Source organism: Numida meleagris, chromosome 5, assembly GCF_002078875.1.
Source record: "Numida meleagris isolate 19003 breed g44 Domestic line chromosome 5, NumMel1.0, whole genome shotgun sequence".
In the NCBI taxonomy this organism is placed as follows: Eukaryota; Metazoa; Chordata; class Aves; order Galliformes; family Numididae; genus Numida; species Numida meleagris.
The window spans coordinates 27,535,014-27,551,741 of NC_034413.1; the positions used below are offsets into that span (position 1 = coordinate 27,535,014).

The following is a 16,728-nucleotide window of genomic DNA, read 5'->3' on the forward strand; positions in this document are numbered from 1 at the left end:
TGTCTTTAAATTTATGTACCTCACATCCATTTTATCAGATGCTAATAATATTCCTATATGTACTGGCAACAAATGTTGTAAGTTCATGCAAATGTGTATCTGTTATTGGAGGTGGGTTGAATATTTAATTTTCAGGCTCACAAGTGCTTAAGGTAGGTTAATTTTAATGTTATCTCATTATTAAGTTAATATATTGCTCTTTTCAGTATTGACTGCACGAGTGTTTAGGGAGAATAACTGCTATTTTTTGATTAATATTTTAAGTGGGCTTCTTCTTTTAAAACTTGGATATAGTAAGACAGTGAAACTTTTCACATAAGCCTCTGAGTCATTGAGACTACCATCACCTACTGGCAGTTTATATATATGACAGATGACTTTTTTCCTAAACTAAAGTTAAACTTCAGCTTGGGGCTAAAACTCTCTAGGGAGTGTTTTTATGCGAGAGTTTGAACTCAGGTTCAGATATCTTAAAACATTCTCCACCCACTCGTAAATCTTACTTAAACTAGAGATCCAAGGTTTGGATATCTACGAATAATGGACCAGGGCTCAAGTCCTTTGCCTTGCTGCTCAACAAATTGATATGAAAAGTAAAGAGGACTTAGTTTCTGAAGTGAGGGATCTTCTGCTCATGCGTGTTTAAAACTATTCTCAATAAATTATCTGCACCAGTACACTACAACCCATGACCTCAATTCAGCTTAACTTCCAAAGGTTTTCCAGAGTTTTGCAGACTGCTCTCACCTGCCAGTCTTCTTACATCAAATAGCAGCTGTTTTCTCACTGGAGACATGTAAGATGAGAAGGTGATACTGCAAAGCTTGCCTGGCTTCAAAATCTCTGTCTCTCAGTGGATGGGCTGAGGTGGTCATCAGCAACAAACACCATTTTCTCATTTGTTCTCGCTGTCTTTGCAAATATATCCATGGATGGTCTCATGCTGAGCAGTTTAGTGTCTCAAAATGTGAACACTTTTCCCTCTGTTCTCAGAGGATTCTCAAGCCTTTTATTTCCAGTACTGATAGTTAATGAAATAAATCTCTTTTCAGATAGGATTATATATGCTAGGTTTCAACTCATAGGTAGTTCTTGTGCTTACACCGGTGGTGTAAGGTTGTCAAATCGATTCAACTACTTTTATCTTTATTTCGATATGTACTGTGTTTATTTTTTTTCCCAGTGTGTAAAACACATATTTCCCTCCAATACATATTGTTGAGAAAGCCCTTATAGTTAGGAACTGCAATTGTATTTAATTCTGTACATATCATCAATTCCTAGGCTTTGAAAAAATTTGGAATAAAGTAATTTCAAGGTATTTAAAAAGTAGAACTTTAGAACTTGTAGTATATGTTTTTGTATATATTTCCAAGGCTCCATTTTGGTAAAGCAGCTTAAAACTCTCATCTTCTCCAGCTTGCTTCATCTTAATGGCAGCCGTCACGTGGAATATTATGCTGCATTGAGCAATAATGTTAGGGTGCTGGCATCCCTAGGTAAAATAAGAACATAGCTTTCCCGGGCAAATATGGAAAAGCATACTATGTCTGTATGACTTAGGGATTAATATTAATTAAGGAAATCCATTTATTTACTTAGGAGGAATTATTTGTATTGTATTGTTTTTCCAAACATATGCAGTGGTACAAAGGGAGAGTTTATTCTGAAATGTACTCACAGCATGGAAGGACAAGAGCAGAGTGCTGAGCACCACTTTTATGTCTAATCTTAACCTGTTTTATTTCTAATAGTTAATGTGCAGATGAGCAAAAAAAATACTGCATCATTTTTTTAAGATAATGCTGTGGATTCAGAAACTGCTAAAATACTAACTTTCCTTAAGTAATAGCAAACTGGAAAAATCCCCAGTTTTACAGTGTCAAAATGTTGGCATTAGTGAATGCTAATGAGAAACTACTTCTAAATCAAGGAGCTGCTGCTATGCCGATTATGGTCTCTCTAAGGCTGAAGTCAAGATAAACACTGCGTTTTTTACAGTGGTATAGAGGAATTCATGACATCACTCTACTATGTAATTATCTTGTTAACAGGCATAGAATTTACACATAGGATTCTAGATGTGCAATATTCTCCTAACTTAAATAATAATAATAATAATAATTAGGAAGGTGAAAAATTCAGTAAATAAGCATTTCTTGCCTTAAAAAGTTATGAAAAAAAACATTTTAAAAAAAGATTTTGAAATAAAAGGAGCCTGTTTGCTTATCTATTTTTGTTAGTGTTTTGGAGTCATTTACTTTGATCATGACTGATGATTGTGAGTAGCAGTTTTGGGTGAACAGCTGAGGCTGCAGTTTTACAAGTTGAGTTAATTGGTCAGCAGTTACTTCAGAGCACTTGGTGACAGGTTTAGTCTGTCCCTTAGATAAGATTTGTTCATATTGTTCATCCAGAAAGTCTTATCTTTATTGCAGCTCTGGAGCCAAATAAACCTATGCTGGGAGAACCTTTTTTGGCTACATATCTACAGCTCCATGAGTCTTTTACAAGTAGGAAAGCATCTCCAAAGAGTACAACTTAGCCAGTATTTTTATTGTGGCAATTATTTCTAGTGGTCTAATTGTAAATGCTATTACAACTTTCGCCTGAATGTTTATTTCACAGCACATGGTTTATGTCAATATGTTTCTAAAAAATAAACCATTTTCAGTTGACTCCACTTGAAGTAATTTCTTCTCCACTGGAAATTATGTATCAATTGTCATATTTTCTAGCAGATATTACTACACTGGTTAAATATTTCAGCTGGTAACACTGTTCTGTTTAGATGAACCACAGATACATTTACTTAAATCAATTGGTTTACATGTACTTGCCAATTACGGTAATCACACATTGGATGTATTTATCTACAAATTGAAGGTCAGCTCCTATAAGTGTAAGTGAGGAACATTGGCTTTTTCTGCCTTACTAGCTTTATCTTTAATCACACTTACAGAGAGTCCTTAATAGGTTGTGAGATCCAATAATTGAGGTGGTAAGGTTAATGGAGCATCTTGTTATGCTACACATTTTTGTTGCAAATAATTTTATATATTAAATGCGTGAAATCTTTACCACAGGAAAGGGAGCCAAGAATCTGAGTAGCTAACAAAGGTGGGTTCAACTAGTGGCTATTCAGCAAAATGAAGAAGTCTAGGAACAAAGAGAGTAGCTGCCTTTAGAGAATGACACAATGCTAATATGTAAACAGTATCTGAAATCTCACTCTAAGTGATTTTTTCTAGCAATGGAAGATCTACGGGAATTAAAATAACAGTGTTTAAAATCTGCACTTGTGATTATCTTAATTCATCCTGTAAGACAGGAGGTACTTCTCTGAATTCAGTGCAGAAATATAGTGCAGAGAAATTTTTTGTAGCAAATAAGAACTGTTGTCCAGACCACTCCCCATCAAGATAGTTTCTGAGATAGTTTTGGCTAAGCAATCCATTTGGTAAAGACATAAGGTTATTTTCTCTCTCAGACAGTCATCATCGTTATGAATTTATGCTGCAAGAACCAGTCACAGGCTTGGTTACCTGCTGTGACCCTGGCTGTGTCCTTTGGTGACTTTCTGTCTTGCTCAGAAGATGTTTCCAGTGGTGATACAGAGAATCTCCTGTGTCAGGAGCAGTTCTTATAATGGATCAAATAGGGCATTCCAGGAAAGACGTGCATAATCCTCAGGACATGCAGTATTCTGTATTATCTCTTGTAGGAAAATTCTGCCAGCTAAAGGGATTGTAGCTGTCGTCCGCACAACACCCAAGCAAAGGTTGGGCTTCCCTCCCTGCCACCTGCGCTGATTACCTGCTTATTGGGCCAGCAAAGCACTTGATTTACACCCAGAATTTGCTCACTGTGCACTGCAATGCTTAGAGAATTGAAGAAAAGTGCTTTTTGAAAAGCAAGATGTATTGTGCTTTTGTACTGATTGTCAATAAAGTGTAATTTAGCTAAAACAAAAGCAGTGATTGTCAATAAAGTATAATTTAGCTAAAACAAGAGGCAGATTTCTGTCAAAGTTCCCATAGTTGCAGAGGCAGCAGAAGGGATCCACATTATGAAATATTATGAAAGCTACAGTTTGGTTTTTTTTTGAATGCTCACATTTTCAACAAGAATGACAGCATGAACAGTAGACATTTGTAAAGTTGCTATCAGCTGAAAGTCACGTTAAAGTACATTAGCTGAAAATGCTATTGCTAACATGCTTCTACCGTATATTCACTTCTACAGGTGCTGAAATCTAGGCATCAGACTATGTTAAAAGGTTTGCCACAGAAACCCTCCGTGTGTATTCAACACCTTTCTTAGTCATTTGTACATACAATAGACTGAAATGTATCTCTTAACAGTCAGATCATCCATCCCTGTGAGCAATTTCATGTGATATGATGAAGCTTATTCTAAAAAATAAAGAAGGAACTAAATGTAGCATGTAATCATTTAGATCAAAATTGGAGGAAAAACGGTCCTGTTCAATGAAATGTACCAGAAACATTTAGGAGATCAGAATATAACTTTCAGGACTGTTAAACAGAGAGAGAGGACTGATACAAATTATCTCATTTTTCATTAGAATGTTTAATATCTGGCAACTTCCAGGGTGTTCATTTCTGTTTTACCAAAGTGGCATATACGGAGCAAGAGAAGTAACTTATTTGGGGTTTGATGCAACTCCTGGAGTTAGCCTGAACCCACAAGCGTGCGACATGCATAGAGAAAATCTCACAGCCTTACTGAAAGCTGCTTAGCAGCTTAAAATGATAAAAAGTCGTTAACACAATTTAAGAACTTAAACCATTTAAAATGTTAGAAGCAGCTTATGAGTTGGAAGGGTGTTTGTAAGGGTAGAAGAGGCATCCCTGCTGAGCTGCGGCTTTGGGGGTGGAGCTGGTGGCCTCATATAGTGCCTCCAGGTAAAGGGACTCTTTGGGAACCAAACTCAGCAGGCCTGGAGGTGATGCAGTGGGGAGGCTGGAAAGTTTTCTAGATTTTTTAATGTGGCACTGTGTGTGTGCCTACATAGCTTTGCTCTGAGTAGCGTTTTGTGAAGTTGTGCAGCAGTGTAAGGTGTAATCAGTGGGATGAATCCAGTGGAACAGGGAACGTAAACAGGCAGAAAAATATTGCCTACCGCAAGTCTTCAGCTGTGGAAAACAGCTTCTGATCATGGGCCAAAGGAAAGCTGTTTGGGAGTGTTTTGAAGAAACCTTCTACGAGAGCTACAAGGCAAATTGTTTTGCTTTCGTGGTTCCTGGAACTGAAGTTGGGTGGGAGGGGGCATGAGTGGATCTTTCAGAAGTTTCAAAGATTTGTTGTTTTCCTAAAAGGTTGTTCTGGGGAAAAAGAAATTGTGTGGGAGAGGCTTTAGTTTGATCTCAACCAAAGTTAATTGGTAGTTCATATCAGAAGTATCTGAAATAATTCTTATTATATGACATTATACATTTACAAGACATAAAAAAGTATATATAGTCATAATTTGAGATACAATTTAGCCCGTGCTGCCATGCTGCACCTGTACAGTAAAGTGAGATTTGAGGACAAAGGAAGGGGACACAGGAGCAGAAGTTGGTGGCTGAAGGTGGAAAACTGATTTGATTCCGCTTCAAATGTTTTAAAACTTGGCCTGGTTTTCAGTGACACAGGCAGTGATTTACACCTTTCTGTGCTGAATAGGCTGTAAAACATGAGTGAATTACATTCAGTACAATTTGAAAATAAATGATGCATTCACAGTCACTCAAGTTGAGGCCCATTTACACTTCCAGAGTGGTATGATGAGTAAATGAAAGTTAGGCCTGTGTGTGAATGAAAAATATCTGTTTTACCAGAGGCTGTGAAGAGAGGGGAAGAGAGAGAGGGACATGGTGGAAACTGGAACCAAGGCTTTTATTTGTTTGTTTTAAAAAGTCTTATTGATTTGGAGTCAGAGTATTGGTATAACCTCCAGCTAACTCCACTGAGTTGTGTGAGGTGGTGCTGCAGTGGCAGACAATTTATATTTACAACCTTAGCTTCTCATGCACTGAAGTATGTCTATGTTGGAGTCCCTTTTTGTGCAAACTAGGCATCATAATATTTAACATGGATATTATCTATCCAGAAAGTCTTTATTGAGATTAAAAACAAAAAAGAGCTCAGGTATAATTAAGTTCACATGATCTCAATTCAATTCAATTACTCTTTGGTTTTCCTTTGTGATGGAGGCAAGAGATACTCAAATGCTGCCGGGTATTGATAAATGCTTTCTGACTAAAGACAGAAATAAATCATTTAATTAATTAAATTTCAGTAATGTTCTATATAACACTAATATCTCAATATTGCTTGAATTTCAGAACATTTCAGGATCTGTCTAAACAAATGGATATATCCTATGGCACAGTCAGGGACTCGGCAGTCTATGAATACTTCAAAGCAAAAGGAACAAACCCTCTGGAGCAGGATAACACATTTGCTGAACTGTGGAGGACAATAAGTAAGAATAATGGGGCAGATAACTGTGTATCGAACCCTTCTGAAGGCATCAGGAAGGTAAGACTGGATTACAGTATCCTTTATTTAATTTTTGTGCTGTATCAATGTAGTTTGCATGGAGTTAATATTGTTAAGTCACACGAATGCAATTGGATTGTAACTTTAAACAAAAATATCCTTACATAAAATTCCTTTAAGTAACTCTGCCAGATAAGAAGCATCTTGTGAGGTTGTGATTTTGAATTAAATTACTTTAGCTCTGCCTAAATCTCTAGTTTTTAAATCCTTCTTTGGATCTGGCTGTAAAACTTCTAGGTTTCGTGGGAGCTTTGACAGTACCCATCTTCAATGTTATTTTTTATTATTCAGGTATTGACACTTCTCCATGCTCATTTATGTGCTTTTTTTTCTTTTGCTTTGGATTAACATAAGTATTGGTAACGTGAGAAATAATTATGAGATTGTATGAAAATCTACTAATTTTTCTTAGAATAGAACTTTCATGCCAAATTTGTTTATTCCAGACTTAATAAGCTTTGTAAGACTTAATAAGACTTAGTAAGTCTCTCACATGTCAGAATGCTTTCACCTAATTTTTATTTCTCTCAGATATGACTATACAATTTTTTGGTGAAACTGAGCACTGTTATAGGAATCAAGGTGTATATAATAACCTGAGATTCTACATCCTTTTGCTGAGTCCTGTTATAAACAGCCCTGGTTAGGTTCGGGCCCACACTTACTCACTTTTAGTCTGCTGCTTTTCTTCTCTGCTTTCCGTATTGTAGCTTAGCAAAAGCAGATAATAAATAACATCAAACTGTGTGTGTCCTGAAGTACATTATGGCAGTTGTGATCAGGGTTGTTCTGTTGTCAATGAAACAGTGATTTGGAATAAATTTATTACAAGTTTCTTATGCTTTCTTCAGAAATGTTTGGGGCTTGGGTTCTTTTTCCCTTGAATCTTCAAAACTTTTTCTAAGCAGTCAGAGAGGAAACATCCAAAAATACTGTTTCTTACAACACCATAACCATAACATGGTTATGCTGAATGCATTAACATAAACCATCCTATTTCCTGAATCAAAGTTTTTTGATATAAGATTCCCAATTGTTTGTGTGACTTCTGGATAAAATCCTTATTTTATTGGAGATACATTTTTACGTCTTCCAGTACAGGAGTATTTTGTCAATAGTTTTGGTTCCCCCTGCATTTTCTCCCACCTCTCAGCTGAGCACTTGGCTCAGTTAAACTTTCTTCCTCTGTACAAGGTTGAACCCTGGCTGTAGAAAATTCTGCAGTGGTTTGTTTTTCTTTCTTTATTTACTCATCACTTTATGAAAATGAAGCCTCTATTTCAAGACATTCTAAGCATTTAAAGGAGATAGAAATAGTGCCATTATGTACTTATCTATGTAGCATGACATTAAAAACAATACACAAGTAAAACAGTTTACCTTAGAAAAATGAACAAAAATTTACCCTTTTTGTTGTTTGTTTATTTTGTTACCATTCGTTTGTCAGTGGATACTCTTTAGCGGTAAAGCTGTAAATACTCTCATTCTGTAAGCCTATTGCATGCTGCCATTTGTTATAGCTAGATTTACCTAAGCCTTAAATGTAACTGTGGACTGGCAGGCTGTTTGGACTACCAACTACGTTATCTGTATGGAGCTGGCAGCTCCGTCTCTTGTAAGTAATGTTAAATTTTTCATACTGAGTTTGATTTTAATATTGCAGGGTGATTCTTATATAACTTGATTAGCTCATTCCATTAACGTCAACAATAACTGAATTTACCTCAGCTCCCAAAGCTGACCAAGGCTGCTATTTAATTAGACATGTAAATTGAGCTCAGTATTTAATAACATTGTCAACTAAACATTTGTGTTTATAGTTTAAATGTCGCTCTTGCTAACTCATTGAACTCTTTGAACAAACAGACAAGTTGGCCACATCAAATATTTTGGCTAGAAATTCTGTTTTCCTAAAGAAGAAATGGTGTCAGCCAAGGAAATCGGATTTTACATCTGTAAACACATGCTGATGTATGAAAGGGATGTAAATGTACCTTAGAAATGTTTTATAGGAAAAGGAAAGTCTAAATTCTTCTAGTGTATAAGGATACCTAATACATTTTCTGAATAAGGACTTCCTGATGAAATGGAAAAAAAACCTACTCTTTCTCCTGTCCTCTCGCTTTCCATTTTCTTCAGACAGCATCATAGTTCAACTGCAGTTAAATAATAATAAATTAAAAAAGCCTCTTCAATGCAAAATAGGAGAGTACTGCTTATTCATGCAGTAGGCAGGTATTTCCAGTGTTTGTCTCAATTCCATTTTCTTCTCTCCATTTCCCAGTGATGTTTCTACTCCCTTCAACTGACTAAAACCAAACAGATAATAATGGAAGAAAGTCCTAAATGCCACAAAAGCTTTTGGTTGCCATGGAAGTGGTCACTTTCAGACATAGCATGGCCCCATAGCCACAGTGACCATCTCCCATTGTCAAGGCACAGCTTTTGCAACACAAGTACAGCCACAGAGACAGCATTAATATGGTGCAAAGTCACGTAAGTGACAGAAAAACATTTCAGGTCTGTGGGGTCAGGTTGCTTTTGTTGTAATGCCATGGCAATTGAAAGTGGTCGTTGCAGATGTAAAACATCCTCCTATTCATAAATGTCTCCACATAGAGTAAGAGGAAGTTGCCAGACAAATCACAAGTCCACACGAAGTGCTATTTTGCCACTTGAATTTTCTGGTACTACAGAAGGGAATTGACTAATTTTGTTGTATAGAAAGTTCCTTCTTGGGTCAAGCTGCAGCCAGAATCTCCCAGAAGTGTGCCATGTGTAGCTTTTGCCACGTTATCTCAGATTGACATTGATAGGGGAATTTCTTACATCCCTAATCTATTTGCAAATCTGAATAAGGTGTTTATATAATACCCCATGGCAATAATTTCTTCCGGGTAATTATTAGTTACCACAACATACCTAATAACTTGCATCTTTTCTCACTGCGAGCAGCCATTCTTGCTTTGAATGAACAAAGTGATATGAGCCCTATATACTATAACATGTATATATATATATATACATGAAAGAATTAAATTGCTATTGTGGCTTTTTAAACATCTTCCTTTAATGGAGACAGTTTGTTCTCCTGTCTGGTCAATTTGGTGTCAAAATTGTTCTGAATTGTTTCTATTGGTTCTTGTCTTCCTGTATAATGCTTTTGATGGAGTGATCAAAACAAAGTATAGTACAAAATGTGAATGTATCATTGATTTATGCAGTAGCAGAGTATGAGTGCATTCCTTCCTTTTTTGCTTCCTTCAAAACATTTCTCTCCTTTAATGAACAATAAACATCAAATGAGATCCTTTCTTGTCGAACAGGCACTTCTCTTCATTTATATTTTGAGATTACAAGTAATTTAAAAGTTCCATGAAGAGTATTTTTTTTTTTTTTGAAATATTTTTTCCTGTGATTTATTGTCCACACTGAATTTTGCATTGTGAATTATTATGGCTCATCTGTATATTTTCATGGATCCTCATAAATTTCTTCATTTCTTGACCATCATCAGCCTTTGGAGTAAGAGGAAATGCTTCCTTAAAGCCCAAATGTATTACCTCCTATAGTAGCTTCTAATGATATTAATTTTAAGTAATTTCAACAGGATTAAATGACAAGCTTTTTTCTTTATTAAAACTGTGCAGCTTCTCCTAAAGCACTTTTGAAATAGAAAATAAATGTTATCCAAGCATGTTTTTGAACTATTCTTCTAATACCAATGTGAAGGTCACTCTTTGATATTTCTGTGTTACCAGCTATATAATGGGATCATCTACAGTGACACTCCATTTTGGCAATAGATTAATGATGAGTGTAGCATTATTGCACTTTTTTTTTTCCAGCGTGGCAGCTTCTTCATAAGTTCCAGATGAATCACAGACGTATCAGCGATAAAGCTGAAGTTCGTCTTTTTTTCAAGTATTATTCGTTCTTACCAGGTATTCTTTGAAAAAACGTAATTTTACCAACAGTAAGACAGGACCCTTTGAAATATATTCTTCCATCTCCCTCTAAGTTGAAGAGTAACATTATGAGATTGGTTACTGATTATCAAAAGTATTACTGTTATCTTTTTGGTCCCTCTTATTATACCAGAGAAACAGTCTTCCTTGGTCTTTTCATTTTTGATGATTGTGTAGAATAAATTTTTAATGCAGGTTGCTTTTTTTTCCTGAAATCTGTTTTCCTAAATCTCTTTGACTGAGGATAAATCTGGTATCTGTAGTGTTAACCACTACAGAAGTTCAACCAGGGTGGAAGAGATGACCGCTTTGGCTGAATTTCTTGTTAACCTTGTTAAAGAGGCTTTTGAAACTTCTGAGTTATTTCTGTTTTGTTCTGCAATGTGCCTGCGTGCTGAGAGTCACAAAAAGGCCACAGCAAAGGAGCAAAATATGAAAGCCAATTAAAAGCCTAAAGTATAAACTGTAGCTTACTATTCTGTGTTTCATTTCAGTCATTCTTTATTCAAGCTATCTTACCTATTCTCATCTGGTATTTGCCACATTCCCTTTTACTATCTCTTTATCTGTATTTTCTTTGCAGTGGTGTCGGATCCCTAGAAAATTTGGTACCCTAAAACATATAGTTGAAGCTTTAAATGACTAGGCTGTGAATGCAAAAGCATGAGTATATGAAGCTTTGCTGTACTGCAGTCATGACACAGTTGCAGGGGTAGATACATCTGCATAAGGTATCATTAAAAAAGCCTGCATATGTTTCCTGCTCATACGTCCCATGGGTCAGTGTCCCATGCCCAGTGTCGTTTGTAGTTTAGCCTGTCTTCCTTCACCTCACAGTCACAACAGTATTACAGGGATGTGAAGCATGCCAAATTCAGATAGGAACTAACCGTTTGGTCATAAGGAAGCTTTCTATGTAATGAACATGCCTATAGTATGAGATCTCTACTCTTCAGAAAGGAAGAATCTGTGAGAGGAAGAGATTTTGGAAGAGAAAAATCTTCCCTGAGGAAAATGAAATCTCTGGGGAGTCAGTTTTTGACAAATAGAGGGGGGAGACAGTCTAACATCCTGCATTTCTGGAAGTTAAGAAGTATACATAATTAAGAGTTTAAAATTCAGATACTGTTTATGTTGAAATGTACAGGCTATCAGAAAAAATAATGCCCAAAGAATATGATGACACTAGGTAGAATTTTTTGTCATAAAAATACTAAATTGATACAGAAAGACTCAGTAAACTCTTTGTTGACTACTTATATTTGTAAGATATAACTTAGAACAGTAATGTTGCAAATGAAAGAGAAGTAGACCTTGTCAAAAGAACTGCTGTCTAACCTTGAAAATCAGTGTACAGAGCTCTTCTACATAAAATAAAGTGCAGAAAACTGGGGCCTGAATGGTAGAATCAATAACGTGATTTTCTCTAGACATTGCCTTATAATTGAAATCGAATATTTGAGGAAGACTGTGTTCCTCAAGTATTTCTAAGAAAAAGATGAGGAATGTGGGACATGTTGCCAATGTTCTTATTTTGTAAACTGTTAATTTGAAAAGATGATTTATGGAACAATTCTGAAACAACTAAAAGACACAGCTATTAAAACAAAAACAAAAACAACAGAAACCAACAAGAAATTAAAGATGTTTTAGCACAGTGACGTAGGTGAAATCTTTTCTAGATCTTCTTTTTCTGCTCTTTCTGTACGTACATCAGGCAAGCTTTTTTTTCTCTAGTAAGAACAGATTTTGAACAAATTCTGTATAGGGTAAAAAAATGCTGTTGTCTTTAGTCCCATAACTGTGTGGCTGTTAACAAAGAAGCGCTTGCACACAGTTTTCTATCATAGATAGCAAAAGCCTGTGTCCTGTTTACCATAGGGCAAAACCTGAGATGTGCAGCCAGAACCACTAGTGAGAGGAATGTCCGTTGATCCTGAGCAGGTAGGAGGCCTATCAGCACTGTCATGGGTATGGAAGCATAAAATGAGAATTATTAAAATCCATCACAGGAAGAACAGAGGGCAAGATGCAGAGGTTTGCTGCTAACAACCTGATTATTTCCAGGTACACGACCATTCAGAAGATACCTTTGAAAAACACACTTCAAGCTTCCAAGAGTGTATGTTGCCATCTGAATATAAGCTAAATAGAATCATAGACTGGTTTTGTTGGAAGGGACCTTTAAGATCATCTAGATCCAGCCTCTCTGCTTGAGGAATCCCTTTCCTTGCCATCCTTTATTTTTTTAATGCATCCTTGTGTTGACAGATTTGAAGCCTTTTCTGGCTGTCACATATAGTAAACACTGATTTATTTGTTACTTCCTCCTTTCCATCACCACTACTAGTTCAGGTAGATGGCCAGGGGTATTGCAGTGCAGATGTGGAAGTCATGCAGTACCGTTTAAGTGAGAGAGATTTTTTTGAGACCAAGCTTGTGTAATTAGTTGTGTTAGTTAAATCAATATATGAGTTTAACAGTAGGATCTTCGCTCCTCTTTGTATCCTGTAATCCCTATGTTGTGTTTTAGCTTTAAATGTTTGTTTTGAGCTAGAGTAGCAATAGCTGTCTGGAGCAACCTACATTAATTACTGTTACTTTAAACTGACCAATAGGTAGCAGAAGAGAAAGAGGAGCTAGGCTGGCCAAATGCACAGCGCTAGTATACATTTATACAATATATTTTTAAAGCGGTCAGTACAGGATCATTTGAATCTTACCAGAAACGAAGGCTATAATGTATTGTTACTCTGGCTCAATTCAGAAGAAAAAGAATTTGGGGGTCTTTGATTGCCCTGATGCAGACAGAAGGTAAAAGAGAAAAGGAGGTGAATTGTGGCAAGTAATAACAGAAAGTCCAAAAGCATATTTTTCAGTTTTATTTCCCTAGATTCTATCCATTACAAGATAGTTCACCCATCTGATTTATTACTATGTTTAGGCAACTGTCAAGGACTTCAGAAAACTATGCTTTATACTAAAGCATGGTGAAATTAACTTAGTTGCTCAAGTGAGGGAATCAATTTAGTGAGCCTTATGGGCTTACAGGTCAATTCTTTAACTGAGATTACACAAAATGGAAAATATATGGAATAATGTCAGCACAGCAGTTATTGGCTAGGGAAGCATGACGATTCAGTTTCCAGACTTCAGCTTCCTATCTTGCTTTGTTTTGACCTAAAGAAAGATCTGAAATCTCCCAAAGGTAGGCCTTTAGTGTTTATTTTGTTTGTTTGTTTCTTAAAAAGAAAAAAATGTCTTGGAAATCTGCAGTCATGATTATTCATTTATTTGCATTAGCTGTTCCCATCCATCTGTTCTTCTTTTGTGCAGTCTATATATAATTTACAAGAGACAACAAATCTTAAATACTTAAGTTTATTAGGAAACCGATTAATTTAAACAAACAAAATGATCACTTTTTTTCTTACTGAATTCCTATCCAAACATTTTTCTTACATCTTAAGTTAGGTGATTTACATTCATCATATGCACTGCATGCAGGCATTGGTCAGAATCCCAATTAAGGCTGACATTTAAGGACATCTGCATGAATGTTTACTAAAATAGAACAATATTTGTCCCAAAACTGAGCTGACAAGAGATGCTGGTGGTGATTCTTATCTGTAGGGGAAAAAAAGAAAAGGCTTTGAGCATTATTTTTTTGTTACAAGACTAACATAGCTCTTGGAGGGCACTACTTTCACTTACACATTTACTTGAGGGAATCTGTAAAGTTTCCATTTTGGTGACTGTGATGATTAGGAAACACCAGTTAGTGCTCATCTTGTACCTGTCTAGTTACATAAATGTATGGAGCTGGTTCCACTCCTGCTCTTCCATGTCTCCTACAAAATATACATCAAATTTCATCAGTTAAGGCAATGGCTTTGATTTATAATTAATTACCTGTTATGTAAGCCTTGCCTAAACTTACAGTAGGCTATATCATCCTATGCTCTCTCTCTATTAAAAATGGAAGGCATTTTAGAGAGGTTTGAAGTAGATGAAGTACTGCTGGGAAAAGCATAGATGAGGTAATGTGGGAGGGAAGACTGTTAAAAATGTATTAAGATGTTGGAGGTCTACAGATGTGACTTGGTGATATACCAGCATGGAGTAATGACAAGCTCGGGGATTTTATTTTTGCTTGTTTTTTTCTCCTACCTAAAAATATAGTTTAGTTTAGATTTTGTTGTGTTCATGTTGTATTTACAGGCAAAGAAAGGAAATTATGCATTCCTGTGGGATGTGGCAGTGGTGGAATATGCTGCACTGACAGATGATGAATGCTCTGTGACAGTCATTGGTAACAGCATCAGCAGCAAAGGATATGGGATTGCGCTCCAGCATGGAAGCCCCTACAGAGATCTTTTCTCCCAGAGGTAAACCAAAGCAAAGCTCATTTTATAGGATTCTTCTCTGCAACCAGCATGGCATCCCATTGATGGTTGACTTCAATTTTGACAATGACAATTTACTGAATAAATGTATTTCACTTCCTACAGTGACAGCAGAAAGGTTGTGAGTTCAGGCTTCAACAAAGCTGCTACTTCTGCTCTGTGTATATCTGTGTAGGGAAGAGGGGACTGGAGATGGTGTGTGGCCTCACATCTCCGAGCAGCACTGGCTCTGGCAGAAAAAGGACCAGTGTTCCCAGAGCTCTGTATGAGCTAGGAGTGAGATCAAAGAGAGATTTTTGATTTATACATTTTACAGGCTATGAAACAATGTGTTCCTTCATACAGCAAGCAAGTAATAATGTCCAAGTTTATCCTTTAGGGTGGAGAGACATGCTGAATCTCACAGTAGTACAGGAAAACAAGAATTGTTGATTATTGCATGGCATTACTAGGACTGCAATATCTGTGGCCGTTTGGTGGTCTATGAGCTATGAGCATCTTTTTCATGTCAGTGTGTACATTGAATGGAAGACGTGCAGTTGGGCAGGCATGCATGGCCTTAGCAGAAGGTGAGTGGGTGCACTGCTCCAGACAGGAAGCCTGAGCAGGATTTCCCCATCTCGCTTGTTCTTTATAATAAGGAATAAAGCTTCAGCTGCATAACCAAAGAGAAAGCTGCCTCAAGAGAAAGGGTTGTTAGTAAACAGCAAAAATAGTTATCAAACCAAATCCAAAATGAATCATTCTTGGAGAGAAAGGACACCTCAGAAGAAGCAAAACAATGATTAATTAGCAACTGTTAACAAAGTAATTCAAGCATGAAGTAACAGCACTGAAGTAAAATCCTTTTGAATCAAGTGCATTTGCTGAACTAAATGAGTCAGTCGCTGCTTAAGCACATTTGTATGAACTGGTGCACGAATAGTAGCATGTTTAGTCTCCCATGATTTTGAAATTATTGTGGGAGAGCAGCAGTGAAATGGGCTGCATATTTCACTAGTGGAACCAGCTGTTGCAGCTGAATGTAGCCAGACCAACCATGACTAACTGGAATATGGTGATTTCCCTTGGGAATGCTTCTTGCCTTGCAATGAAATTTCTGACAGTCATCTTTTCTCTACAGTTAGCCACTGAAGTTTGCCTGCTGTTGTTGTGAGCAGAAAGATGCCCTAATATTGCATGGGAATGAGGGGTGGCAAGATGGAGTTTTGAATTGTGGGGCATTGAATTGTAAGAAGAAAAGACTGCAAAAAATGTGGGAAAAAATGTAATTGAATGTAATACTTGTGTTTTTAAATTTCTGCAGGATCTTAGAGTTGCAAGAAAGTGGAGATTTGGATGTTCTTAAACAAAAATGGTGGCCACGGATGGGACGTTGTGACCTGAATAGCCATACAAATGCACAGACAGATGGGAAGGCTCTCAAGCTGCACAGTTTTGCAGGCGTTTTCTGCATTTTGGCAATAGGCCTTCTTCTTGCCTGCTTAGTGGCAGCATTGGAGTTGTGGTGGAACAGCAACCGTTGTCATCAAGAAACACCGAAAGAGGTCCATAACTTTTATTCTTATCACAATTAGAAAACAAGTAGAAAACATGAAAAAGAGAGCAAGTGGAAGGTGGGATTTTAGGTGCTCTCATACAATAAATCTGATTTATTTTGATTCGCCATACTAAGCTTTGCATATAACTTTTTGGGTGGTTGTTTCTAAACAAACAAAAAAACACAATATGTCATTTGTGCACATGGAAGGTGCCAAACTGACAGCCCTGGAGACTAAAGTCCT

At 36.7% G+C, this 16,728-nt stretch overlaps 1 protein-coding gene across 5 annotated transcripts in view; it reads left to right on the forward strand.

Annotated features, from left to right (window-relative positions):
* GRID1 (glutamate ionotropic receptor delta type subunit 1) overlaps nt 1-16,728 on the forward strand; it is a 567,614-nt gene that overhangs the window by 508,398 nt on the left and 42,488 nt on the right. For 4 of the 5 annotated variants that reach the window (XM_021400715.1, XM_021400716.1, XM_021400718.1 and 1 more), the window contains exons 13-15: nt 6,354-6,549; nt 14,760-14,926; nt 16,251-16,491. In XM_021400715.1, the coding sequence (XP_021256390.1) occupies nt 6,354-6,549; nt 14,760-14,926; nt 16,251-16,491 (604 nt within the window). Of the gene's footprint in view, nt 1-6,353; nt 6,550-12,419; nt 12,483-14,759; nt 14,927-16,250; nt 16,492-16,728 lie in introns of those variants that run through there. The other variant, XM_021400719.1, reaches the window with a different exon arrangement.